The sequence below is a fragment of the Oxyura jamaicensis genome, chromosome 1 (assembly GCF_011077185.1).
Source record: "Oxyura jamaicensis isolate SHBP4307 breed ruddy duck chromosome 1, BPBGC_Ojam_1.0, whole genome shotgun sequence".
Taxonomy (NCBI): domain Eukaryota; kingdom Metazoa; phylum Chordata; class Aves; order Anseriformes; family Anatidae; genus Oxyura; species Oxyura jamaicensis.
In genome coordinates, this window is record NC_048893.1 from 151,587,583 (window position 1) to 151,615,370 (window position 27,788).

Sequence of the window (27,788 nt, forward strand, 5' to 3'; positions counted from 1 at the left end):
CTTCATATTACCTTCTAAATGCATCAGAATGCATTCAGATTTCACCAGTGCAAAAATATTCAATGAATTTTGGCCATACCAGCTCTCTCATATCACTCTAGGCCAAAGTAGCTTTTTTGACTATGGGAATGGTAAGACTTTTCATCAGTAAGGCAGAGGGAAAGTAGAAAAAAATCTATGTTTTCCTGACTAACTAATGCATCAGAAAAAAAAATATCAAATAAGAAGAAATGGAGGGTAGACAGATATTGCAAGATGGGAATTCATAGGAAAAAAAAAAAAAAAAAAAAGAGAAAGAATATTTTGTTTACATCAGGGAATTTATGTCCTTAGTATGAAAGCCATACAAAATTAAATATCTGAGTAGCTTTTACCATATTGCTAACAAGATTCAGAGCTTTTGACAGAATACATTCATTTATTTGTTGCTCAAAAAAGACTTGTATAAGCAGTTGAAAGTAAAGAAATTTAGTGATTTAGACTACTAGGGTCTCAAAGAGTCTAAACTCAAAACTAGAGCTTTTCTACACATTTGTATTCTTTCTGGATTGAGTTTTCATTCTTTCAGAAATGTCAAATTGAATATTATCCATCTTCAAGGAATAAAATAACATAAAGAAGGAAAAGCCCAAATACCTCATGAATTAACCTTCATCAGGCAATAGCCCGAAGCATGTCAATAGCATTTTGCTTTGACATCATAGAGATCAGGGATTTGCACCCATCATCTTTTGTTTATATTGTATAATAACCACAGTAAAGCATTTTCAAATATTCCCAAGTTTTCTGATAGTAGTAAGGTAGTGTGTTTTCTTGCAGTGGAAAAACAAAAAAAAATGCTCTTAGTTACTTGCATCTCTACATTACATTTATTTGAATAATGGAGAATATAATTTGACCTTTATTTCTAATTCAGACCTTAGAAAATCTGAAATATCTGAAATCAATTGGTCAGAGCAAATAGATAACTAAAATATTTAATTAATAATTAATATAAATTTACTTTTATTGTTCAAAATAATTGTACTTCTTACTCTAGGGCTTAACTAAGTTTTCTTAAATTAAACTTATTTTTGTTTATTTGTGTTTGGGAAAAAAATACCAAAGATTTTATCCTTCAATAAAAATCAGTAATACATAAAGAACTTGTTCCATTCGCCAACAAAATTCTTGCAAAAATAGTTCCTTCTAAATTCTTTACTTGCTAAAGGGTAATGAAAACTACTTACACAAAACACAGACTTTGAAAAGGGAAGGAGTGAGGTATACAAATGGGCTGTTTAACCAGATATGTTTACATATAAGATGGGTATCAGCTGCACTTTGGGTATGGTGTTCCAGTTTGTCCAGCTACAGCTAGAAACAACAAAAAGTTCCTCAGTTCTGTATTTTAATTAAATCCTAAATTATACTTGCATGCACTATCTTCAAAGAGTCTTAATTCAGGACTATGACTCGATTTTGTTCTGGAAGTCATCTGTGCAGTGGAATGGAAGGACTTTTTTTCTTTAAAAAATTTCTTCACAGCAATTTAAACAAACAAACAAACAAAGAAAAAAAACCCAACACTTTGTAAATGTTCTGCTTCTGCAGAAAGAGGAAAAAAGTCACACATTCATCTGCTGCTTTTGTATTCCTGCAAAAAAAACCACCTACGCTGAACTAGCTCTTTCTGGTAACTGAACCTTCAGAGCAAGAACAAGTTCTGGAGTCTGGATGTACTCTCCATTCACCCCCCTCATTTCATATGCCAGAGAGACTGAGTGCCCCAAAGCCGCCCAAAAAGAAGAGAAACAAGAAGCTACAAGGCACAGTATTTCTCAGCTGGTCTCCTGGCCTGTGAAATGGGGAGATTGGCACAGTGAAGTGCCTGAGGGTTGCCCCTACAGGTAAACAGAGATGTAGCCCACATGAGAATATTTAATTGCGAGATCAATTCCTTCACTGAAGAAAAAACTCTTTGGAGCTGTTAATATACATGGTAACCTAGGACAGAAAGAACAGTACTATTTATTACACTTCTGAAAGCAAGAATTCTCCTGAGACAGTACAGCTATGGACTTGGAAAAGTACAAAGTAATATATGTTAGAATCATGCAATATTCAATTAATTAATCATTAACATATTCTCCTCTTTCTAACGAGGTCTCACATAACACCACTGTGTTCATTCAGACAAGGGCAGTGGCAAAACAGCTTCCCCAGCACTTCTAATATAAACAGAGGGATTTGCTGTTCCTTGAAACCTCTGAATGGAGCATATGTATGCTAGCCTGTCATTTTACTTTGATGTATAGTGATTTGAGGGAAATGGAGATAAGAACTGAAAAATGGAACTAAAAAATCATCACTTATGTATTATAGTTTCATTACAAAATCTTTTATTTTTATTTTTATTTTTATTTTTTATTACAATTCTGATCTGTGTAATTATTTTCAAATGATACTTCAGCTGTAGCACATAAATGCTGTAGTTGACTTAGGGCCCAGTTGTGTCTGGTGAAAACTCTGAGCATACGATACCGCTTCAAACTTTGAGAAGCTTTTCCCGCAAATTCAGAAATCACACAGTTCAGGTGTATTGCACAAGAATGGCAAAGACAGAATTCCAAGACTACTGAATTTGATCCTGTATTTGCAACTGTCATGTGGCATGATGACAGATGACGTTTCATACACACTACCACATTTCTGTCCTTAGCAGAGGTGTCATAATTATTCACCATAGTTCATTTCCGTAAGTCCAGTTAAAGCTAAGGAGGAAAAGAAGCTGCTATCATTCATCTAATCATCTGCATCTTCAGATATCTACAGCCCCTCTTTGGCAATAACAGCTCCTGAGAATTCCCCTGAGTGACACTATTAGCATCCTTCCAGGATGCATCATCCTAGTGAAAAGCTGCTGGTGGTGTCAACAAACAGTAAGATCAAGCCAGATGAGCCCCAGCCCTCCTCAAGCTGTAACTGGAGCAGATGATCCCCTTAGTAACACAGAAGAGAACCTTCTTCAGTGACACATCCTAAAGCAAATATACAAGGCACTGGATGCTGTGAGCTGTTTGCAAGAAATTGTATTGCCCCAGTGGGGAGGTTCACAGGTTTAGCAGGGTAAGTAGAGTTTAAGATGCAGGCAAGTGCTAGTGTTATTTGCATGCTGCTGGCAGTCCCACAACTTCAGAGAGTTGCTCTCAGGCTGAATTCATTACCATCTGAGGAATTACTTGCCCAGGTTGTGCTTTATGCTTCTGAGCAAGGAGAAACAGCAGAGAAAAAGCAAATAGTTTCCCTCGTCTATGCATTGTTATTTTGCTCAGGGAATAGTGATAGTCCCTGTGTTTCAGGGGTGCTCTTACATGCTCTGCCCAAGCACAAGCCATAGGTTGTGATTTTGTATTTCTGGAATACACGTGGAAAACAAGGGTAAAATCGTGAAGGCTGCTGCTTATTAGAGAATTTAAAAATGATAATTCTGTAATCTTTTAATTAGATATCATCAAGTTGGACTCACTGTTCTGTTTAACTACATATTTTTATCCTGAGCTGTTATAATGGTTTTATATTGTTAAGTTTTGCTTTTTAATAACACTGCAAATTCCTTTTATTGGGGCTGCCTATACATTGTGGGCTTGAAGCATGCTTTTTATTTTTTATTTTATTTTATCTTTTTTTTTTTTTTTTTTTTTTCCATAAAGAACATTAGATTTATGCCCACAAGTCTAGTTCTTAACTTTCTGAGCAACTGCATTTGCAGTTGTAACACACAACACAGTATTCTACCAATTTTCCGTTGCTTTTGGGAAAGATAAGCTAAAGTGGAGAAAAATGAAAATACAGATACCTTTTTTTTTTTTTTTTTTTTTTGTCACTGATAATCAGGATTGTACTCCAGAACCTTTACAGCTATCCAAAAAACATTGCCACTTCAACTAAGGGAACAGTGATCAGTGTAAAATAATAACTGCTTTAGTGTACATAGACAGGAGTCTGAAAGAAAATATTACTTCTCCAGCTCTGGAGGCACTAGACTTTCTCTAAGAAATTTCTTCATTCAGGAAGAAAGCAAGAAAGGATGATTTTATCCTGAATGATTAAATGTTTAGTAACTTGACAGTAACTGAAAATATGATGGTGTGGTTTAACCTGGCAGACAGCTAAGCACTGCACAGCCATTCACTTCAACCACACCCTCCCCCTGCCAGTGGGAAGGGGGAAGGATTTTTTTTTTTTTTTTTAAAGTAAAAACTCATGGGTTGAGATAAAGATGGTTTAATGGGACAGAAAAGGAAGGGAAAATAATAATAATAGTCATAGCAATAATGATAAAGGAATATACAAAATAAGTGGTGCACAATGCAATTGCTGACAAATGCCAAGCACACCCTGAGCAGCAGTCTCCTCAGTTTTATTGTTCAGCATGGTATCAGATGGTATTGGATATCCCTCTGGCCAGCTTGGGCCAGCTGTCCTGGCTGTGTTGTCGTCCCTCCCCCTCTTCCCCCCACTCCTGGTGCACCCCCAGCCTCCTCGCTGGCAGGACAGCATAAAAAGCAGAGAAGTCCTTGGCTCTGTAAGCACTGCTCTGCAACAACTAAAACATCAGTGTGTTAGCAGCATTATTCTCATCCTAAATCCCAAACACAGAACTGTACCAGCTACTAGGAAGAAAATTAACTCTATCCTAGCTGAAATGAGAACATAAGTCTTTATACATTTTGATTTGTAGTCTGCCCTAACTATAAATGTGATTTGTTTTCATATGAAATTTTATTTTTTGTTTTCAAATACTCACTCTCCATCAAGTCAAAATGCAAGAATTTCTACCAGAAACTCTGAATTTGGAGAAGTGGCACCCCAGGAATCTTCTGCAGAGCTTCTCCATGGAGGGAATGATAGCAGTTATTTTTTTCTCCCTGAGTTCTTGAAAGAAACTAGCATATAATAAGTATCACAGCATACTTTCATACAGTGATTACAGAGGAGGGTGGCAGAGATTCAAGTGCCAGGTAAACAGAGTTGAAAAAAACCCTTATTTATTTATTTATTTATTTATTTATTTTAGCTCTTACTTACTTATCATAAAGCAGGAGCAATAATTTTTCATATATATATATATATATATTTTTTTTTTTTTCTCATGAACCAAAGTGATTCTTGAAGAGCAGTTATTCTCATAATAAACTAGTAACAGGAAACAGATCTGGGTGGTCTTTTGAAGCTTTAATAGGAAAATATTTATCCTTGTGCTTGCACATGGAACAGAGAAAACACACAGTCCTGAGGGCTTTTGTAAGCAGTAAATAAAACTGATTGCATATTTTCATCACTCTAAAGCTTTCATTAGGAGTAAGTAGTTAAGGTTTTGATGGGGAGTTTTACTTAAAATGATTGAGTTGTTATAATGGAGATTGCATGGTATGCACTATCTCAAGAGGTCTCCTAAGGTAAGTGTCTGAGTCATACTGATGGGGAGGAAAAAAAAAAAAGATTTTTAAAGCACAGCAATGAAAAAGTTTATTAGTAGCTCAAAGCTGCTGCACAGACAGTAAATGAAATAACTTCAAGACTGGCAGGAGAAGCTTTTTCTGAAACCTTGAAGGTATGATATTCTGTGGATGAAGTATAGCAGGATGCTGGCAGTAAGAGATGGCTCTGGCTCTCTGAGCCTGGATGCTAGCTTTGCTGGCCTTGAAAACTACAGTTTGGGCACATCACAGAGTGATCTGCCTTGCTACACTACAGAACTTATCAAATATTGAATATACTACTAGCAAAACTGCTTGCTATTCAGTTGTGACCATGAACTAGTGCAGGATCCCCTTGGCTCTTTTTCACAGACAAGGATGTGGTCCTGAGCCATACCATAAGAAGTCAGATTCACAGCCACTTGGACATTTCTGTTACTGCACAACTCATGAAGTGTTTACCCCAGTCTCCCTTCTACTAAAACACAGGAGAAAAGTCAAGGCATGCCTGATTTACTGTTCAATGGTTCCTAGAAAAAACACCAACCAACCAACCAACCAACCAAAAAATACCAAAAACAAAACAACCAACCAACAAACAAAATAATAATAATAATAATAATAATAAAACACAAACCAAACTTGTAATTTCTGCTGCTATAAATAGCCATGTAGTGACAAAGTGACAAACCTCCATGGACTGCAGCAAAGCAACCATGATCTAAACAGGCACCACGCTAGTGTAGGCTGTTACTAAATGCAGCATCAGAGCATTTATGATTTATTTTAGATGTCTACAAAATAAACCCAAGTAAAATAATTGTTGTGATTAAAGAAACTATCTTTATTTTTACTATTTTGCTGAGCTGAATAAAGTAAAAGGTATCATATTTGGCTCACAGTCTTGCTTTACACTCAGATTTAGTCTTATATACATTTTTGTCTCAAGACAGAAGAAAGTTAAACCTACTGCTGACTGAGAAAGAAATCCTGCAGAAAGCAAATAGGTTATAGCCACTTTGCCATCCTGAGTCAATGATCAGAATGAGGTGCAGGTTCCTGCATGAAAACCATCTTTCTGCAGGCGTTGCTTCTGAAGCTGAATGAGGGCACCAAGGAAAACTGTCGTGTCCACTAAGGGGAGCTAGCTCCTCGGCTGACATGCCTGCCTGAGACAACGAGCAGTAGTAAGAATCTCAAGACCGAAATGGGGGCTGAAATAAAGGGTTGCTAAAGAAAGATGAGTAACAGTGTTACTAAAATTGAACTTAATTTCCTAAGATAGATAGGTTTCAAATCTTTGTAAGTGGGAATAACTTCCACATTGTCTCTTCTGTGTTTTCATGATGGAATAAATGGTGGGGTCCTTGATCCTTATCACTGTTAATTGCTATAGCTTCATGGAAAGAAGTATAATTTTGACTGTATCTGCTGGACATGGGACCTAGAGAAAATCTTCTTTTCCCCACTCCACTGAATCAGTCAGCTTCTCCCCTGAGGCAATCTCCTTCCTTAGCAGTGCAGTTCCTCTACTCATCCTTTTTATCTTTCCTTTGCTAACTTTGCCTGAGACTGATGCAAAGGAGATTGTGAGGGGTAACTAAGAGGCAAAACATCAAAAGCAAGCTTTCTCAAAATACACATTTTTTGAAGTTGGTGTGGCTGATTTATCTCTTTAATATTTTATAGGTACCTGGAAGAAGCATTTAATCATTATGGTTTTATAATTATGATGTAGTTATTAAAGACTGTCTTTTTTTTTTTTTTTTTTTTTTTTTTTTTTTTCCCTCAGGCAAAATTCTGATATTCATAAAAATTCTGCTTGAACAGGATGTGTTACATTTAGCTTTTATCATGCAATAATGAAAACAACAAAATACAAAAACCCTGTAGTGAAATGTTACACAAAAAGGACACAGACCTTAAGGTGGCAGAAAAGGAAAAATATACTAAACCACATGTCACGCTGCTGCAGCTGTTTCACCTCTTACCAATTTTCACAGTCTATAAAATCTTGGAAAGCACCAGATGTTTAGGGGAAGTTGTCCTATTATCCTTAGCTTTAGAAGTGGATGTAAGATTTATTAGTGCTATATAAATGTGATTTCAGTTCTGACTTTTGCAGTTATAAACTAGGTGGAACATGTTAACACATCCTGTTGTCAGAGAGCCCATTTACTTTCCACTGCTCCTCCTCACTTGTATATTTTAGTTGTTGCTGGACAACTAGAGTAACTACAAAACAATACCAGAATATACAGTCTAAATTGTACTATTTGCTTGGTTAGTAACTTACACGTCTGAGAGTTTTCTCCCAATACTAACTTTTGCCAAAATGACCTTGCAATGTATAGATTATAAGCTAAGCAAACTTATCTTGTTGTGTATGAATATGAACTAACATTTGGGATTCCTGCCTATGCGGGAACTGTTAGTGCACAAAATTATTATTATTATTATTATTGTTTTTTTTTGCCTAGTGCATGGTTCCTAACATTGGAACAGGAATAAAAACTATTCATGCATACTTTCCAATCCTTCATAGCTCAGTGGTGCTGTAAAGTGCTGCCGTTCGTTTTAATTCAGTGAGTAGAAGTTTTGTTGTGTTTAGTACTAAGGGAATTGCATGTGTTATTAGAAAGCCTCTGACAGCTGTCAGAGACAGAGACAACTTTCTGCATTTCAATCTTTTATAAAGGAAGGACTAAGGACCCTCATCCTCAGCAAAGCTGTCAGAGGTCTCACAAAATGGGATAAAACAGAATACCTTTTCCAAACACAGGAAAATGTCTATCTCAACATCTCTATTCCTTCTTCTATGAATTTGTACAGGGAAAGTTGTATAGGTAGAAGAAAGAGAAAACATGTCTTTATGTATTAGTGCTTTATACTGCCTTGTCATCACTGACCTGAGGGGATAATTGCATAGCAGTCTGCTTTCCTTTAGGAAGCACTTAGTGTTTTACATGGTATTTAATAAATTAGCACTATATCTTAACAAAATATACAAGCTTTTATGCAGTTTTGCTTTTCTGAGAGCAGGAACAATCAAAATGCAAAAGACATCAATGAAGATGAGGGCTTCACATCAAAGACTTTGAAAGTCTGAGTCAGTAAGCATTTCTACACTTTTTTAAAACAAAACTTACCCTGCCCAGCTCTCTCACTGAATTCAAAGCACCAGAAAAGAAAATCTTCTCTTGAGACCTGAAATTTTACCTTCCAGTTTTTGATTTGAACAGGTGCTTACCTTAATAAAAACTCTGTTGCTTTTTAAAATTGAAATATATATTTTTTATTATTTTTTATTTTTATTTTTATTTTAAAACAACTACATTTTCTTTGATTAGAATTAGTGACAATTCAGCTCTTTCTCTTTAGCATCAAAGTGAAAGTAGTTTTCATGATACATTTAATAGGTCAGCATTGCTTTCCCATCAGTTAATATTTATCTTTCTGATGATGAACTGACTCCTCCTTTCACACCAGTAATCCCACAGGTATCCCTCCATACAGTGTTGCTTCCTGTGACAGCTCCTTTAACAAGTACAAGGGACCAAGAAGACATGTCTATTTGCACCACTTGTTTATTACTATTTGCATTTTTGCTTATGCTATTTTTATAGCACACCCATGACTGTTTGTCATTTTGCATACTCTATTTCATTTTCTCATCCTGTTTTGTTCTCCCTATCCATCTTATACCACCTTTATGATGAGCAAAATGAAAATCCATGTGTGAGTCAGAGTTGGGCTTTCAATGTCATATTGGTCAGTGGGGTTTGAAATTAGCAAAATGAGATTGCTCATATTTTGTCTTTCAAAGAGTAGAAAACAATATTTGCCTTCTTTAGTTATATTAAGAGAGCTTTATGCCATGTTTTCCATCTGCTTTTGTTTTCCAAAAATCCGGTTTAACCTAGGATGCTCATTAGGGGTTGATGCAACTAGCTGCTTCTGTTCTTTCTATATTATCATTAGCCTTCGCTAATTCCTCATCCTACCCTTGTACTATATATGATCAAAAGAAATTTGATGACCTTATTTCCTTTTAAAAGTTACTCTTCAGGGAGTTCTTTTGCTCTAGGATATCTGAATGACTATTAAATGAGATTTCTTTCTTTGTTTATTAGTTTACTTGAGTGACGAATTATGTGAATAAAACTGTAATAGCAGTTTTCCTTAAATACATTTTCTATACTCCATACTAACATTATGCTTGTATGTTTGATACTTTCCAGTCAGAACACTGAAATGGAGATATTAACATATTTTAACTGTGAACAAGGAATTAATAATTTCTCATGTATGTAACTTTTAAAGTTATTTGCTGATATACTACCATAACCAAGAAATGCAGCTGTTGTAATTCATGTTAAATGGATCTTATACAATGTTATCATCTTGCTTGTTATTATCAGTTTTCAAGAGCCTTGTTTTCAGTTGTAGTACATGCTATATCTGCCATGTTAAGCTTGTTATCATATCCTCAAGAAGAGCTTTCTCAATGTTTCACATAATAATAATAAAGCTCAGAACCTGTAACACCATAACAATCCTTTTGAAATATGAAATATGACTGGCTCTAGGGTGGAAGTGTTATTTATTATTATTATTATTATTATTATTATTATTATTATTATTATTACTTCAAGCCAGGATGGTCAATTAGAAAGTGAGATGCGTCTACAATCATTGCAAATATTGACCAACAGCATCTTCTAACCTCACAAAATTCTGCAGACGTTTGCTATTACCAGCATTTCCTTCCACTAATATTTAAACTCCTCTTACCTATGAACAGATTCCACTCAGTATCCAAATCAGCCTGATTTGCTAGGCAGCCCTTCATTACATTGAGGCAATAGTTGTTGCAAGGTTTCACAGTGGGAAGTCCTCTGCAGTAAGGGCAGTACAACATCTTCATTAACGCCCGGATGCACCCTGGGGTGGGACTGACCTGCAGAGTTTGATGGGGGGAAAGAAAAAGAAAAAGGAGGAAATCAATCTCCTGTTCTGTGAATGTTGGGGTCGCTGAGATTATGCCTCTCAAGCAATAAACGCAGAAGGGACAATTTGTCAGAAGAGCTCAACCCTAAATAACACCCAACTATGAGACTAATCAGTTCCTACCAATTATCTTCATTTAGTACAGCCAGCAGTGACTTTCAGGAATGCAAAAATGAACACTCCCCTCCTGATGGCAGTGCTTTCTACCCCAGCCCTCACACTGGATCAGATTTTTTTTTTTTCTTTATTAAAGCATGTTACATCCAGAATAATCCTGATTATTTCTATAAAATTATTCTGAAGTGCACCTTGATAAAGGGATATCATCCAGTTTTCAGAGAAAAATACCCTTCTATCTTCTCAGACAACTTCATAAAGAGATTAGACATGGATTACTGTATGGTTTAATCTTTCACTGTCTCAAGAAGGAACAAAAAATCAAAACAGAAAAAAAGCAGAAAAACACTGTATAGAAAATAGTTTAATGTGTTTCAATTTATGTATCAGTATATCATTATATCACAACATGGCTGAACATAATGAGCTTAGAGCAGCCATCAGAGCCAATGGAAAGACATTCAATATGTTTAGGGTTTTAAGTCAAAGTCATTAAGATTGGGCATAGCTGACAGAAGAAAGCAGTATATTGAGATAAATTTATAGTGATATTAATTACAGTTTCCACTAGAAGAGTATGGATTTCCTGGAAAGGGAGCATACAGGTTAGAGAAAGGTTTTTTCTCGCAAGGCTTCTCCATTATCTCTAATGACAGGATCTTTTCTCTCATTTTTTTAGTCATCATAATGCTAGACTTCTATTCAGTAATGTCTTCCATATCCCATGGAAGGTCTTTTTTTTGGGGGTGGTTTCTTTATCCCTTCTATTGAAGAATAGGATAAATCATCTTCTGGAGGACATCCACAGAAAACTCACTCCATGTCTAAATTTAAACTGTCCAAATTAGTTACATTTGATAACCACTTAACATTCCCTAGGTGAACAATTTTTTTCCCTTAACTCCTCATTTCCTTATTTGTTTCATCTCAGATTTTAAAAATCATATGTACTATTGTAATATATGTTTTCAGCCCAGATAATCCATCTTGGATTAAAAGGGCAGAATGTTAGGTACATTAGCAAAATGTCTTGTCATGGTGCAGTGGAGCATATGCTTACCGTGTCAGAGTGACAATCCAGAGCAATGACAGAAGGGCTACAAGTTCCTCAGTGATTTGAGAATTTCTGGACAGGAGAGTGCAAAGCAATGACACTCCTTTCACTCATTCTATTACTTTATAATTAAATGCAACACTTCTAATATGAATTTGATCTGTTTTTCTATATTCCTAGGAAAATGTACTAAAACAAAGGGTGAAAGTATGAATCTGACTGCACTGCTGACTTCATTCTAAGCTGACTGACATGTTTTATACTCTACTAAAATGGCTTCCCCCCTCCCCACCCCCACCCCAATTTCTTTTCATCTTTTTGGTTTTAAATCTTTGATTTTTAGAGGACTATGCTGAATGTATTCTTTCCGCTGGACATTTTTACATGAAAATGTTTCTGTTAAACATTAGAGCAAATACTTCTGACTATGCTCAGAGATGATTTTTGCCTTGGTTTCCTAGAGAAATGCACTTAACTCACACAACACTATCAAGGTGTGTGTGAAGGTATATTTAGTAATCCATTTCTAATAAGTTTTGAACATGTTGGCCAATTTCAATCAAATTTGACAGAAGACTTCAGGTCTTAGTACATTAAGATCCTACCATCTATTTGAAAACAGACAACTGGGAGAAGAAAAGGAGAGAGGTTCTATTACTTCTTTTATTGAGGAAAAGGTTGAAGCATGAGGTCATTTCCACTCAAAACTCAAAGAATACACATGGAGAATGATACTATTAATGTCCCAGGAGTTCAAAAAGCACCAGGTAGAACTTCAACCTTATTAAACACCAGAAAATCCAAATACAAGGCGTAAATTGAAGGAAAGATTATCTTCATTATTTCTACTTCTCAGAACAAAATTTTTTTAGAGTCACTTATCTAACATTTTATCTTTATACCTCCAAACCTAGAACAGATCATTTTTTACAAAAAGATTATTACCCAAAGGGACATATGAGAAAAATATAAATACCCATGTTTAATGATGGATACTTCAAAATTACTTTGAAAATGGTGTTTAAAGCTAGACATGCTTCTATCTGTGGTCACCAAGAGTTTCATAAGAGAATTTCCTTTCGTGTTTAAAATTTTTATTTTTTCTATGCCCAGAAGTCTTGTCAACACAAAGTTGTTGGCACCTGAATAACCCTGAAGCTCAACTGTAATCCGCAGTGTTCTCCAATCTGTGCTTTCTCAAGCCCACTTTGGTATTCATGCTGACAGCACTTATACCTGTGGGATCTTTGTCATCCATGAAAATTTCCCAGTCATTTCATTCTTGGAAAGCACAGCTAGAGAACAAAAGACAGTCCTTGGTTTTTTTTTTTTTTTTTTTTTTTTTTATATATTATATTTACATCAATGAAATATCATGAATATTTATGTGACCCTCATTTTATCAAAAGTTTAGTCTGGGAAGTAAGTAGGTATCATTTTTTTCTCTGCCACAGGTCCAGATCATATCCCTGACCTACTAGGACAGGACTCTAAGGGCCAGTTAGAATATTTATTTACAGTGGAGTGAATCTTGAATACTTTTTGCAACTTTTTGAATACTTGAATACTTTAGGACAGCTTTAACCAGAACATACTCACCTACTACAAGGTAGTCAGGATAAATTCTTACTATTCAAAAAGGATGAGCAGGACCCAGGACTTTCAGATCTTGTCTGAATGTTTTAATATCCACTGTACAAAATGGTGGTATCATGAACAGCATTTGACAAGAAAGAGAGTTGCCCTGCTTGTGTTTTGAGAGAAGTAACACCATTTTTAAGGTGAGAGGCCAAGCTGTGACTCCAAGCAGAAAGCAAATAAAGAAAGCTTCTACAGAAGCCTCTGATATATCTATATCAGCCTCAGACATAGACCAACACAGATTAGGCTGGAGGTAGCAGATGTCTGTCTCAGAAGTTACTGTGCTGGTGAAATAAAGTATGAACATGAACCAAGTGATCTGAGGCCAAAAAGCAGGGTCTGGCTTACATTCACAATGCTTACGGCTATCACCTCCTGGTCCAAGCTGGTCACATCCAATACTACTACACTGTATTTTCACTACAGCTCTGTGTCCCACCTGGTGCCTGAGTGACTATATATAATAATTATTTTGTGTCATTATTTTTCAGCTCATAGTATTTGGAATAATAGCAGGTAGCACTGCAGGCAACTAGAGTATCAAGAAGCTAAATCTAATGATGCATGATTTGAAGTGAGACAGGAGGTTTTGTTTGGCAGTGTTTAGACGACACTTGGGATAGCATTGGAAGGAAAGACGGGACCAAAACAGGACAGGTATGTTCATACAGCCTTTTGGAGGCAGTCTCTGTAGAGTAGTGTACTCTTCCTGCAAAGAGTACACAGGCATTGCATGGAAAAATCCAGTGAAAGATGTCTAAAATAGATCCAGGAGGAGGGCTAACAATTAAGCCATGGCCTGAACATGATGAGTCCTGTTCTCAGTGTTGCTCCATATCCCCCCGTCACCTATAGTATTAATGTACCTTTAGGTGACTGACTCTTCTCACTGTGGTAAAGGGAAACATTAAAGTGAATCAATTCTGAAGACTGTGAATCCAGTGTCCAGTGAACAGCCAAGTTTCAATTCTCAGCTTCAACTGATCTTTTTCTTAACATCATTTTCAGAGAATATAGTCAGGACTTTTTTTCTCTAACAGCAGATCTATTGCAGAAAAAAAAAATAAATCAGATTTTGCTCTAACATTCTGAAATCTCAGTAAAAACAAAACAAAACAAAACAAAACAAAACAACAACAACAAATCAATCAAACAAACAAACAAGCAAACAAAATCAGCTTAGAGTGTATTTCTGAAAGCTATGAACACATGAAATCTGGAGATTATGACAGAAAGTTGCTTTTCGACCATTTATATTGGCTTGCTACTTCTTGCTGCTGGCAAATCTTATGAAATATATTTTCAAAACCAATTTCTCTTTCCCATCTTCTAAAAAACAAAATAAAACCACAAAACCTATACAAAGAATCTCTCACAGCTAGTAATACTTTTCTCCAGATCACCCAAAAGGCATAAATTCATTTCATTCAGAGCTTTTCAAAACCTGCATTTGCTGAAGAAAGCTGTTCATCTGTGAGGAGCTTCATCAATTTTGCCATAAATAACATTTGTTATTATATGGTTTTATTTATTTATTTAGTCTTTTAAAATGCATTGCAATTGGCTCTATGCTAATCAAAGCAGAGAAATTTGAATAGATTTCAAAGTTTAGAAATAACTAGTCCTTATGTAAATCATATTCTATAAATCAATCAGAACACATTGAATGACATAACTGGGGAAACTGCTATAGAGGAGTCACTAATTATATCGTGTTGTCTCCCTGACTGACTAAGACATCTTCATTTTGGTATAAGCATGCACAGATTGTAACATGTCAGAAAAGTACCCTTCTGAGCTTTGACTGAGCCTGGTAGCCGCAGGACATGTTACACTACTTCATTTTGTAACTTTTTCTGACAGCTTCATCTTTATCTAAATGTAAGTTTTTTTATAGTTATAAAACAAACAAACAAACAAACAAACAAAAAGCAATATTCTTAAGGGCTTAATTACCAAACATTTGTTTTCCCCTTTCAGAAATTCTTCAAGCAATATTATTTCATCTAGAAGATAGATTTTGCACTGCTGCACTTGCAAATATAAATAATTGAGGAGAGTTTTTTTTTTTTTTTTTTTTTTTGAGGGGAAAACATGAAATTGTACCATCTCATAAAAACATATCTGTAGAGACCATGTTTTGTTATGTACCTGGCCTGTTTTTATAATCAAACGTCTTGGTTTTGTCAGGTAAACAACTTAACAACTTTTTTTTTTTTTTTTTTTTTTTTTTTTTCCTGATACAAAAAATCAGAAAAACTGGTTAAACAACTGGTCAGCTTTGGAAGGGTCAAACACATTGACATGCAGCTTCTCTATATTTATTTAGAGGAGACTTCTTACTGAAGTAGTGGTATGTATTGTCTGTTACTGTAGTAGGGGTGTTCATCCAAACTAATATTGAATTTAACTAAACTCATAGTATAAACTCATGCTTAGGTCCAGATCCTGTAATTTCTTGTAACAAAACAAAATCTATCAAGTATGAGCAAAACAAATCCATCCCAGATTATTTGATTGCCATCCCAGAGACCACAACAGGACATACAACACCTTCCAACTTCTCCAATGCACTCAAAGAAACCAACCTCATTTTGAATCACATGAAGACGTGATTAGCATGAAAAGCTGGGAGGAAACTGCTTGGAGGAACAAGCTGATTTCTAGCCAACAGGCTCATAAAGTAGATACTCTTTTAAAATATTTCTACGCTAAAACAACCTTCCCTATAGTTTATAGTCTGGGAAGGAGAGGGGGAATGCATTTTATATCTCACAAACTCTATAAATGCATTAACAACAAGGCAAATGTTGGAAAGTTCTTATTCCTACCTGGTGTTCAGGAGGAGGTAATAGACACTTTGCTTTATACAAGAAGGAAAGGGGGAGAGGTTACAAGGCAAGACAGTGTGTTCTATTTCTGCAATTCCATATAAGTGGTTTGCAATTAGACAGAGTTTTAAAACGAATCCCGTCTCTAACACTGTTGCATTGGTTAGCTCATCTAACTCTCCACTCAGCAACCTGATGTCTTGTGTCCTGGCATGGGGTGCGGTCTCAGAAACTGAGGCATTCTTGTGCCATTTTTAATCTCTCTGTGTACTCCATCTTCAACTTAATGATCTCAATGGAAAAATGAGCTCTTTCCCAGGCGTATTTTTGTTCCTAGCTTAATTATTTCAAAAGCTTCAACTAGGACTAGGGTGATAATAATAAAATGCTTATGTATGTGGCCAGGTCAGAGTCTGATCTTGAATGCATTATCATGTCTCATACTAATATAGAGGAAATGCACACTCCACTAAGTAGTAATCCTCCCATATTCATCCAACATCCAACACGTTAATATATCTGCGGACAACTCCATAGCCTAATTTTAGCACTTCCTGACCTAAAGATCTTCAGTCTAATTCTAGTATTTCCCACTCCAAATTTTATTTACATTAAAATGAGACGTAAGTATTAGAAATTGATGCCCGTGCATTTCAGAAGAGAAGGAAGAACATAATTTTAATTATTTTAAGAATTGCTCATTATTGCATTCAACCTACTAAAACTGAGGAAACTCTCCTAATTACATTTTCTGATTTCATTAAATAAGAGAAAAAACATTGTAACTTCAATTAAACATTTAGATTGATGTAATTGCGATCAGACTATGTACCATGAAGTAAACTTTATAGTTTATGCAGTTTTGCTGAAAACTCTTAGGTCGCCTAACCTAAGAGGTGCAGGTCTTTTTAAATTTCCTTTCAAGTTTAATTAAATTCAGTTCAAAGACTAAACTTCAGTCCAGTCACTCACTACGCGCATATCTTTGACACTATCTTATAAGTAGGTTAAAATTACTCCTTATTGATTTGTTGTTGTTTTTTGTGTTTGTTTTTAAACCAGGGAAAACAGGTAAAGCTTAGCTGGTAATGTTGATTTTCTCTCTCTCTCTCTCTGTCTTTTTTTTTTTTTTTTTTTTTTTAATATATACTTATATATTATTTTATTTTTCTTTCAAACTAGATTTGCTCACAGCTAGATCCAAGAGATTTGTTTTTCTCCTTGTTCATATTTTGGCTATTTTCAAGAGCATTACATCACTTCTGATTTCATTTAATAATCTGGATATTAAGCAACAGAATTCAGTGAAAAATATGGAAAATGTGTCTGTCTGTATGTAATTAGAACTACATAGAAATATTCATAAGATATTGAAATATTGCTCATTGTTTCAGTCTGTTTCTTAGACTCTAAGATCTCAGGTCACTGCTTTTACAGCACAATCTGATATATGAATGGAAATACAGCCTCAGCCATACTCATTTGGGAATTTATGTCATAGAAGGTCAATTTGAGAATACTTGCTTACACCAATTTATACCAACTAAAAGCCTAATCTAATACTAACCTCCTAAAGATAAAAATAGAAAATCTTTTTCACAGTATCACAGACAACTGAAATATACAAGAGCTGTTTTGAGTACTATGGTTTTGTACTAGTGTCTTTGACTTTGTGCATGAATTATACCAAAATAAAAGAAAAACACTACAGCCAAACAGCTGCAAGATTCTCACAATTCTCGGATGACGTATCTGAAGAAAATGATAAGATAAAAAATGTTAAATGCTAACTTTAATATCTTCTTACTATCCAATAAAATACTTTAGAAAATATTCATAGTTAAACACACTCTAAAAGTATTAGAAAAAAAAAAGAAATAGCTGAACCCTATAAAAGTTATTTTATGTAAAAAAGAATTTACACATTTACCACTTGATACAAGTTTTGCAGTATTAAGCACTTAAACTGTTGAGGACCACTGTATTTTTTCTAAAAGAAAAATAACATTTAGAAATTGTCCAACTGGGATGTCCTTTTCCATTATCCATAATTCTGAAATCATGAGAAATATAGTAACTATATTTCTTCCCAACATTTATTAAAATGTGAGCTATTTTTCATACTTATTCAGTTGTTTCAGTATATCAGTAGATGTGTACCTCTAAGTATACAGTTCTAAAAGGCAAACAAATATTGTTCCTCCATTTTACAGATGAAAAAATGAAACATCACAGGAAATTATAAAAGGTATTTAGACAGATAAAACCAGGAAAGTTATGCACCAGAAATTTTGAAAACTGCTCATAAGTATCACTCTCATCTGTGATTTGCCTAAGTTATCAATACATGTCATTCTGAAACTGGCTATAGTAAAACAATGACTGCAAGTCTAAATGATTACATCAAGAGGCTGCAATTAAATTGGTAAATCATTATGGGACAAATGAGTTGTGGAATTTTAAATTTCTCCATGGAGGACAAGGGTAAAAGTCACAAGGACAAAATGTTCAGATGCTTACTGAACTGAGATGGAACATCTATATCCAGAGGAAAAGAATAGCTTTTCCTATATTTAGGAAACTAAGAAAATTGCATATCAAATTACTTGAATATAGAAAAACCAAATTTAGAAAATCACTTGAAAAGCTTCAGTCACAGGATATTTTGTGTAAAGCTATTTTTTTTTTTTCTCTCTTGAGTCACTTCTGAGCAAAGATTCACAGCATTTTTTTTTATTTTTTTATTTTTTATTTTTTACAATTTAAGTTTTTACAAATTAAAATGTTTGAACAATTAGATCTAGATACTATAACATCCTTCAGAAATCCCATTTTGCATGTCAGAGAAATAATCAGTTTAAATTAATGGGGTAGAAAAAATGTCTGATTATTAAAATGATTAAAGCAGGAATTTCTTTGAAAATAGTGCAGGCAGGGAAGAGACTACTGTTTCAGAAGAGACAGTACATGGGGTTTTACATCCCATAAGATATTAAACTGAAAAATCTGCCCTCCATATTTTCTGGAAAAATATTTATTTTTTTTTTTATATGCCATTCAAGCAAACCTACATTAAATAGAATTTGAGGTATGAAATCCATCTGTTATTTTTTCCAGCATTTCAAGGGCAAAGATAAGGTGAAAAATCATTAGAATCATAGAATGGACAGAGACCATTAAAAATCATGTAGTTCCAACCCCCTGCCATGATCAGGGAAGCCAGATCAGGTTGCCTCGGACCTCATCCATCCTAGTCTTGAACACCTCCAGGGATGGGGCACACACAACTTCTCCAGGCAACCTGTTCCAGTGTCAGAGTAAAGAATTTCCTACTAATATGTCATCTAAATCTCCCCTTTCTTAGTTTAAAATGATTCCCCTTTTTCCTATCATTTTCTGCCTGTGTAAAAAGTCACTTTCCATCTTTTTATAAGCCCTGTTTAAGTACTGAAGAGCTGCAATGAGGTCTCCCCAGAGCCTTCTCTTCTCCAGGCTGAACAACACCAAATTTCTCTGCCTTTCTTCATAGGACAGGTGCTCCAGGCCTTTGATCATCTTCATGGACCTTCTTTGGACCCACTCTTACAGGTCCATTTCTTTCTTTTGTTGGAGGCCCCAGACCTGGAAGTAGTACGTTGTAATCTTTGAAATCTTTGAAATATTTTCTTATTTCCACTCCCGGGAGATGATGGGAGTTGGCTTTTCAAATCCCACCATCTCTTCTGGAACATAAACTTTAAGAAACTTTCTTAATGAAAAGTAGTCCCTCTGCTTTCTTACTGAATCTCACTTAAAAGGAGCATGATTTTTTCTTCTGTACTTATGTAGAAATGTCTATGACCTCAACTAGATAAGAAGGCCTTAGTTTAATAGGAAATGATGTGCTAAGTTTTCCAGGGTTGAAAACAGAATTGTGTAAGCAAAATTGATAGAGATCAGAAATATAAACTGCTTTTAAAATTTTAGAATGTTCATTGATAGGCAATATAAGGGTATAAATCTGAACATGGATAGATATTTAAACAGAAACTCATCTAAGAAACCCTCTTAACTTTGATGCCAGTAGGAATTAAATTGAGTGCAACTCCTGATTTATTCTTAAGTGTAACACTGCAATTGGGCTTTAGTGTAGGAGGAGGATATTGGCTATACTTTGGTAGCCAAAATGAAGCATTCAGATATTGAAAGGCTCTAAGAAAGATACACTGGGCAACTTATATTCCCTTCCTGTGACTTAGATCTGTTAATGACAGTGTTGGACCAAATATTTATCGGAAGATTTTTGTCTATTGAAGTTGTATGTATATGACATAAGAAATTCTTTACAGAGACTTGCAGTACAAAATATTGTGGGAAACAGTGAAATAGGCTTCATTGACAAAATAATTAGAAAGTTCAAGAATACTATCAAATGCATCACAGAAGTCGAGGGGACTAACAGAGTAGAGACATAAATCAACAATGCTGGGGAAGGAAGTAAAACAAAATGGATTTAGACATGATTGTAAACAAAAGGGTCAGAAACACCCCTACCATGACTATACAAACTACTTCAGCAATTTGGGGAGGAAAAAGAAAATACAATTAAGTCCAGAATTTTAGAAGAGTTTGTTAGTTTTTTTCTTGACTAAACACTAATATCTAAATCTGATATGCTATGCTCCCCTACAAGACAGATTCATTTCAACCTAAAAACAATAATTTAAAGTAGCTGCATATTAATGTCTCCTGTGGTACTATAAAAGAGTAACTATTTCATGTGTAAATATCATCATGTGTATATTTAAAGTTTGTATATGTGTATATTTAAAGAATCCATCTTGTCCTTCCAACAAGAAAAGCATGAGCAGTTTTGTGCAGTTGCCTTGCAGGACAGTCAGGAGAAGAGCTGAACTGAAAGAGGTATTAAGAAAGGATGGCAAGGAAAAAAGACAGACAAGGCTCTGCATAACCAAGCAAAAATGGCTTTTTGCTCACTGGGAAGAAAAGAAAGGTTACAGAGAAATAGGTCACATATTGCTGAGGTATAAAGCAGAGATAGGAAGAGTGGTCCTTGATAATTTGGAAGAAAAATCCCCAGATAAACAGGAGAGAAAATCTGAGAAACCTTTGAGACAGAAAAAGAGAAGAGCTGCCAAATCAGGAGATAAGAATACAAATCAAGTAGTTAGACAAGTTGTGCAGAAGTATCTGGTTAAAAAAATGGTGTGAAGTATGGCCAAGTCAGTTCAAAACCCAAGAAACTTGATATGCAAAATAAATACCTTAGAAAAAAGTCTTGCAAACTCCCTGTGATTCAGAATGCAAAACAGAAAAGCACCTGAGAAGCAAATCAGTTCTTTCAAACAGAGAAAGAAAGCAGAAAAACTGTTCTGATCCCTCATAAGTACTCACAGGTACTCACAACAAAGTCTTGTTTGGTGTTCATTGACCTGTGAATTGTTTTACTGACTTACAAAGGGCATGAAGCTGAGAGTTGTACAGAAGACTGTGGGATGTCCTCCTTGTGCAATGTCAGCAAGAGCAGACTAGTCTGGATGAGGAAGAAGTAAATGAAGATATAATATTGGCAGTCTTGGTCAGTGATACGTTATGCACTTATGACTTTGTCACCTCAAATGATGATAGATTGCCCCCAGTATGTTCCAGCTCCTTCCTGCTCTAGGAAACATGGAATTCTGATGCAAAAGAGACATTGAAATTTATGGTCAGGTGATCATAGTCTGAATTTGTTGACAATGTCATTTTCACATGCAAATAAGTACATTAAAATATGTTACAGGTGTTAAGTCTACTTTAAAGACTTTTTATTTTATTTTATTTTACTTTATTTTATTTTATTTTATTTTATTTTATATGTTTTATTTTTTAATTTATTTTTATTTTTTTATTTTTTTTATTTTTTTCTTCCTGGAAGAAAACAAGATGCTTGTTATCTGGGCCAACAGAATAAATACTTTGCTTATGCTCCTGTTCCATTTCATGATATGAAAGAAGCACAAGATGGAGCACAACAGAAAGGGCAATAAAGCAAATTTTGTGTGGATCATATACAAGCGCAGAGATGAAAAGGGAACATAAACTATTTTCTGACTTCTAAAATGCAGAATGGTGTCAAATTTTTAAGGCATCCCAGAAAGGTCAGATGCATTGCTGGCTCCTCATTATGATACACAATGTCTTGGTAATATATTCAGAGTAGCACAGAATTAGAGACATGCTTTATAAATAGCTCACCATCTATTTATAGGATCCATAAATGCCCACTGCATTATGTGGGACCAAATCATGTGAGATCACTTTATAGCTGTATGCTAACATTTCCTCTTTTATGGTCTTTCAAATCCTCTTGTTAAATTTTCAGAAAGCTCCTTGTAAATATAAATACCAAATATAAAATATTTAACAGATGCTCAAGTGCACCTTGGGATGATGGCTGTGGTCTGGAATGACCTATTTATGGGATGTGTGCCCACATTTGTGCTGAGTATAGCACTTGCACCTTTTGGAACTGCATAGTAGAAAGCGGATCTGCATATTCAACTATTATTAAGCTTAATTATTTATTTAATTTTATTATTTTACTTTATTTTTATTTTATTTTATTATTTTATTTATCTCTTCTTGATAATGCATTCTCCATAGACAAAAAACAAAAACAGCAACAACAACAACAAAACAACCAACCAAACAAAAGCAGGAGAGGTGCCCTCATAAGTGTCTCTGTGTCCTACTTCCAAATGACTGTAAGGAAAATGTAGGGAAGAGGCTAAATGGAGAAAAGTTATGGGAATTAATGCCTCTACAATAAGAATAGGGATTCTTCTCGGTGTTTTGTCTTTAAGCTGTGCACTAAAGAAAAACACTGTTCAAAGTATAAGCATTTGGTAAATGCATAATTAGAAGCCAAATATATACCTTCCCTTGAATATTTTAATTGATGTTATTAATCACAGAATCACAGAATCACAGAATAGTCTAGGTTGGAAGAGACCTCCAAGATCACCGAGTCCAACCTCTGACCTAACGCTAACAAGTCCTCCACTAAACCATATCCCTAAGCTCTACATCTAAACGTCTTTTAAAGACCTCCAGGGATGGTGACTCAACCACTTCCAAGGGTAATGATGAATTACCCTTCATGGAAAGGGGAAGGAGGGGATATCCCCTTTCTTGATGTTGCATGTCAGTCTGTGTGGAAGATAGGGGCAGTTTCCTGGGTTCAGGGTCTGGCGAGGCCACATGGGGCAGTGTGCAGGACAGGCTGCCCTTCTTTATTTCTCAGAGTTGTGTAATGGGGCCTGGCTATATCTGGCCCGCAGTTGGGCTAATAAAGTTGTGTACTATAAATGGAGAAGCCAGTTGGGACTGGAACCACAATCCTCAGGGAACCTTTCAACAAATCTGGTCTGAGTTTCAAATTGCAGTGAAATGTGAAACGAGGTAGGTTTCATGCGGTTTCACGTTTTGTTGAAAACCTTTCAACCAGCTCTAGTCAGTAGCTGTTGCTTTTTTCTGCTGCCTCCCTCTAATGTGTCTCTGGTATTTCGAGTTGAACGTGCCTCAGAGTAAGGGCAGTTATGACAAGGGGCGGAAGCAAAAGCCCCTGAGCATCACTCAGCAGACTGGGAATTGAGGAGGAGGGTGGGGGGTGCCTTTCCTCGTTAAACTCCTCTTTTGGTTGTCCCCCTCCTTGTGGAGTTCCACCAAAACTTCATTTTCATATGGAGATTTTTGAGCTGTTTAGCTGACTGCGATAATAGCACCACAGATCCCTCCTAGCTGGCTGGGGTGAGTGGAAAAGACGCCCTGCAGACGCTGCTTAGCAAGTGAACAAGCAAAATTAAATGGACTATTATTAAAATTAAATTAAATGGACTATTAAAACTAAATAGTCCAGCTTTCTTCCTTGTGTTTTCAAAAACAAAAAATTCACAGAATCACAGAATTTCTAGGTTGGAAGAGACCTCAAGATCATCAAGTCCAACCTCTGACCTAACACTAACAGTCCCCACTAAACCATATCCCTAAGCTCTACATCTAAACGTCTTTTAAAGACCTCCAGGGATGGTGACTCAACCACTTCCCTGGGCAGCCTGTTCCAATGTCTAACAACCCTTTCGGTAAAGAAGTTCTTCCTAACATCCAACCTAAACTTCCCCTGGCGCAACTTAAGCCCATTCCCCCTTGTCCTGTCACCAGGCACAAGGGAGAACAGACCAACCCCCACCTCGCTACAGCCTCCCTTCAGGTACCTGTAGAGAGCGATAAGGTCACCCCTGAGCCTCCTTTTCTCCAGGCTGAACAAGCCCAGCTCCCTCAGCCGCTCCTCGTAAGACTTGTTCTCCAGGCCCCTCACCAGCTTCGTAGCCCTTCTCTGGGCTCGCTCGAGCACCTCCATGTCCTTCTTGTAGCGAGGGGCCCAAAACTGAACACAGTACTCAAGGTGCGGTCTTCCTCTATCACACCCATGTCCACATAAACATACACAAATTTAAATCAAGTACATATATAGAAATTTGTATGCAATTTCTTGTGCCCTGACATTTAACAGAGGGATGAATTGCACTAGTAAAATGTTTCTATTATATTATACCTCAGGCACTATAATTTTTGGAAAATATTCTAATGGAAAGTAGGGACATTGTAACATTAATTTGAAATAAGCAAGCACCCAATAAAGGAAAATTCTTTGAGTTTAAACCAGTTATTTGTTCATACTTGCAGAAGGCAGATCAAAACCTACACTAGAAAAACACATCTGACAATCAGATTTGCTTTTTTTTTTTTTTTTCCTTTTATGTAGAGACAGACTAAATGTGAAATTTACTGTTATATCTTGATTTAATCTACCGTGAAATTTAGGTTGATGTACAAAACAGAAGTAGAGTCTACAAGCATATGAAAACATTCCTTTTAATATTTTGTTCCTCATAAATTCTCAGCAGGGAAGCTGTTCTTTAAATATTTTATCTTCATCCAAAACTGAGCAAGAAAATGCATTCTCTGTTGGACTGCCTGGGACATAAAAAGCAGCAGATCTATAAATGTGAAAATGAATAGTAGATATTGAACTGTGGAAAAAATATAGCCTAAGATTATTTTCTTTTTTTTTGTTGTTTAGATATTTTTCCATAATCTGTTTAAAATTATAATTTCAATTATCACTACTAATAACTGTAATTGCCTTATTTACATTTCTTACTTTGTCATCTGCACAAATCACTCATTTATGTGTTATGATTTAGATCTGTCAATAGACCCTGAAAACACTGATCCTATGTCATCCTCAGTGGGATGGAAGTACTCTGCAGTATGTGCTGAAGCCCCTGTCCCAGATGTATACTTCCCAGCTGCTGGCTTAGATCAGCATCATCATCTGTACTTACCACTTTAATATCTGATGAATCCTCAGCTTGAAGATTTTATATTAAAGGGATTTGGAGGGCAGAGGATGGACTAACAGCATCAACCTGATTCTGCAGGGCTTTCAGGTACTGTGGTCATATTGTGACTGTGTATCAGGATAAGATACCTGTGCATAAAACCACCCTTTGTGTGTATGTTCTCATCTTTTATTTATTTATTTATTTATTTATTTATTTATTTATTTATTTATTTATTTATTTATTTATTTATGTGAAAGTTGCATCAGTGGCACTTCCACAGATCTTCTGGTATGGGCAATCAACAGCCACACCACCACCCATCCCACTGAGCTTCTGCACTCCATGGGGCTGACACAGCCACTGCAGCTACATTCCACAGAGATACTGTGTATGGGGAAGGCTTGTAACTGTGCCTGTCTTTGTCCCTGACAGTGTCACACTTCCCAACAGACTTTCCCAGACTTTAAAAAATAAATCATAACAGACTTAATTGTGCTGTGGAATGAACTGGTCCTTAGTACACCTATAGTTAGACCAGGACAGTGATTTCTGTGTTTCTCCCTCATCATGCCAAGTTCTCCTTTAACAAAGTGAAAGACGTTTTATAGCCCATTAAATGAGATATCAGTCCTTGCCAGGTGGCAAAGCCCCATTCATGTTGAACCTGAAAGGACACCACAAATGGAGTAAATGACAATTTGGCCCATGTCTCTAAGTGGCAAATGACTGATTTTAGAGCCAACTAGGTCAGAAAATCTGGTAAACGTAAAACACAGCACAGTATAATGGGTACCTGGCAGCAAATATGCATTTAAGCTATTTCATTGCCATTTGTCTTTATCTGATTACATGCTGGAGCACAATTTATATACAACAATATAATCTACCTAGTGGTCTGGGTTCCTGAACCACAAGGATAAATATGCTCAAACCATAAAGGTGCTCTTGAAGCCAGATATCCATTTATAAAGCCCAGAAAGATGTCTCATCATTACCATCTCCATTGTGGATGAACTGTCAACTACACTACCACAACCTCTTTCCAAATCTTTTAAAGTTAAGGCAAGGCTCAGTCATATCCAAAACACAAAGTTATTTCACTAGTCAGGAGAGATTTCCTCAGTACTGTAATGTTAGCATTGCCATAAACCTTTCACAGAGAGGTTGTGTTTTCCAGTGGGTATGAGAAATGCCACAAACCCAATAGTGCCATCTATATGTAAAGGTGGATATTGGAACAGATTCTGAACATGACAACTTCCCAGGTACAACGATGGTGTAAAAACGTACAGTTTCACAGTGTCTCTCCAAGTATAAAGACTATATTGTTTCTGACAGTATCTCTAGAAAAATATTTGATCTTAAAGACCTGTGTCTCAGAAGGCTGCTGAAGCATTTCTTGAAAAACTAGAGGGAAGTCAGTACCTGCTTTTCTTTCTTAAATAGTGGCAAAGTGAATGGAACAGATGCTACACTGATACCTACTAAGATTCAAGTTCTTATTCACATAGGTACAGTAAAGTTCAAAGCTTTTCAAGGTCTCCTGGACACCCTGGATTTAAAGGATTGCTTCCAGAGCAAAAAATGTATAAATTTACGTATGCTTACTTGATTTTCAGAATCCCTAGAGAAGATACTTTAAACACAACAGACAACTAAAGCTGAATTCTGCAGCAGAAGTATCTCTGCCCCAGGAAGAAAACCAGGATCACCTGTTGATTCCCCGTGTCAGTAAAATGCCATTTGATAGATAGCCTTGAATTTAAACAGGGTGCATCCAGTGTGCTCTTCTCTCACCAAAAGACAATTTTCCAATTCATAGAGAAAAATTGTGGTTTAAAGCTATTCCCTTTTCACTGTCATTATTTATTTTGCATCTAAATTTACCACCACTACCCTTCACATCAGTCCACGGTCCCACAGAACTATACCATGAACAGTTTACAACTAATCAAAAAAAAAAAAAAAAAAAAAAAGCAAGCTGAGATTTGTCAAAAGTTTTGTTTGATGGACACTGTTCAGTCATCTCCATGGACCTTGAATAAGTGAAACTGAAAGAGAAAGAGGTTAAAGGAAAAATGATCTGAAGTTTTCCACAATAGTAAAGCTTCCAGAATAAAGATTAAAGATAAGGTATTGCTACTATCAGTTGAAAGACTAGGCTTTCTTTGAGATTCAGTCTAGGAAGTGTTAAACTTCTTGCTACATTGCAACTACTCCTTAAGAAATATTTCCCCCATTTCATTTCATTTCATTTCATTTCATTTCATTTCATTTCATTTCA

At 35.7% G+C, this 27,788-nt stretch overlaps 1 protein-coding gene across 4 annotated transcripts in view; it reads right to left on the reverse strand.

Moving 5' to 3' along the window:
• The window catches only part of GPC6 (glypican 6), a 795,726-nt gene that overhangs the window by 202,295 nt on the left and 565,643 nt on the right, over positions 1-27,788 (reverse strand). For all 4 annotated transcript variants that reach the window (XM_035319317.1, XM_035319313.1, XM_035319308.1 and 1 more), the window contains one exon: positions 10,257-10,422. In XM_035319317.1, the coding sequence (XP_035175208.1) occupies positions 10,257-10,422 (166 nt within the window). The remainder of the gene's footprint in view (positions 1-10,256; positions 10,423-27,788) is intronic.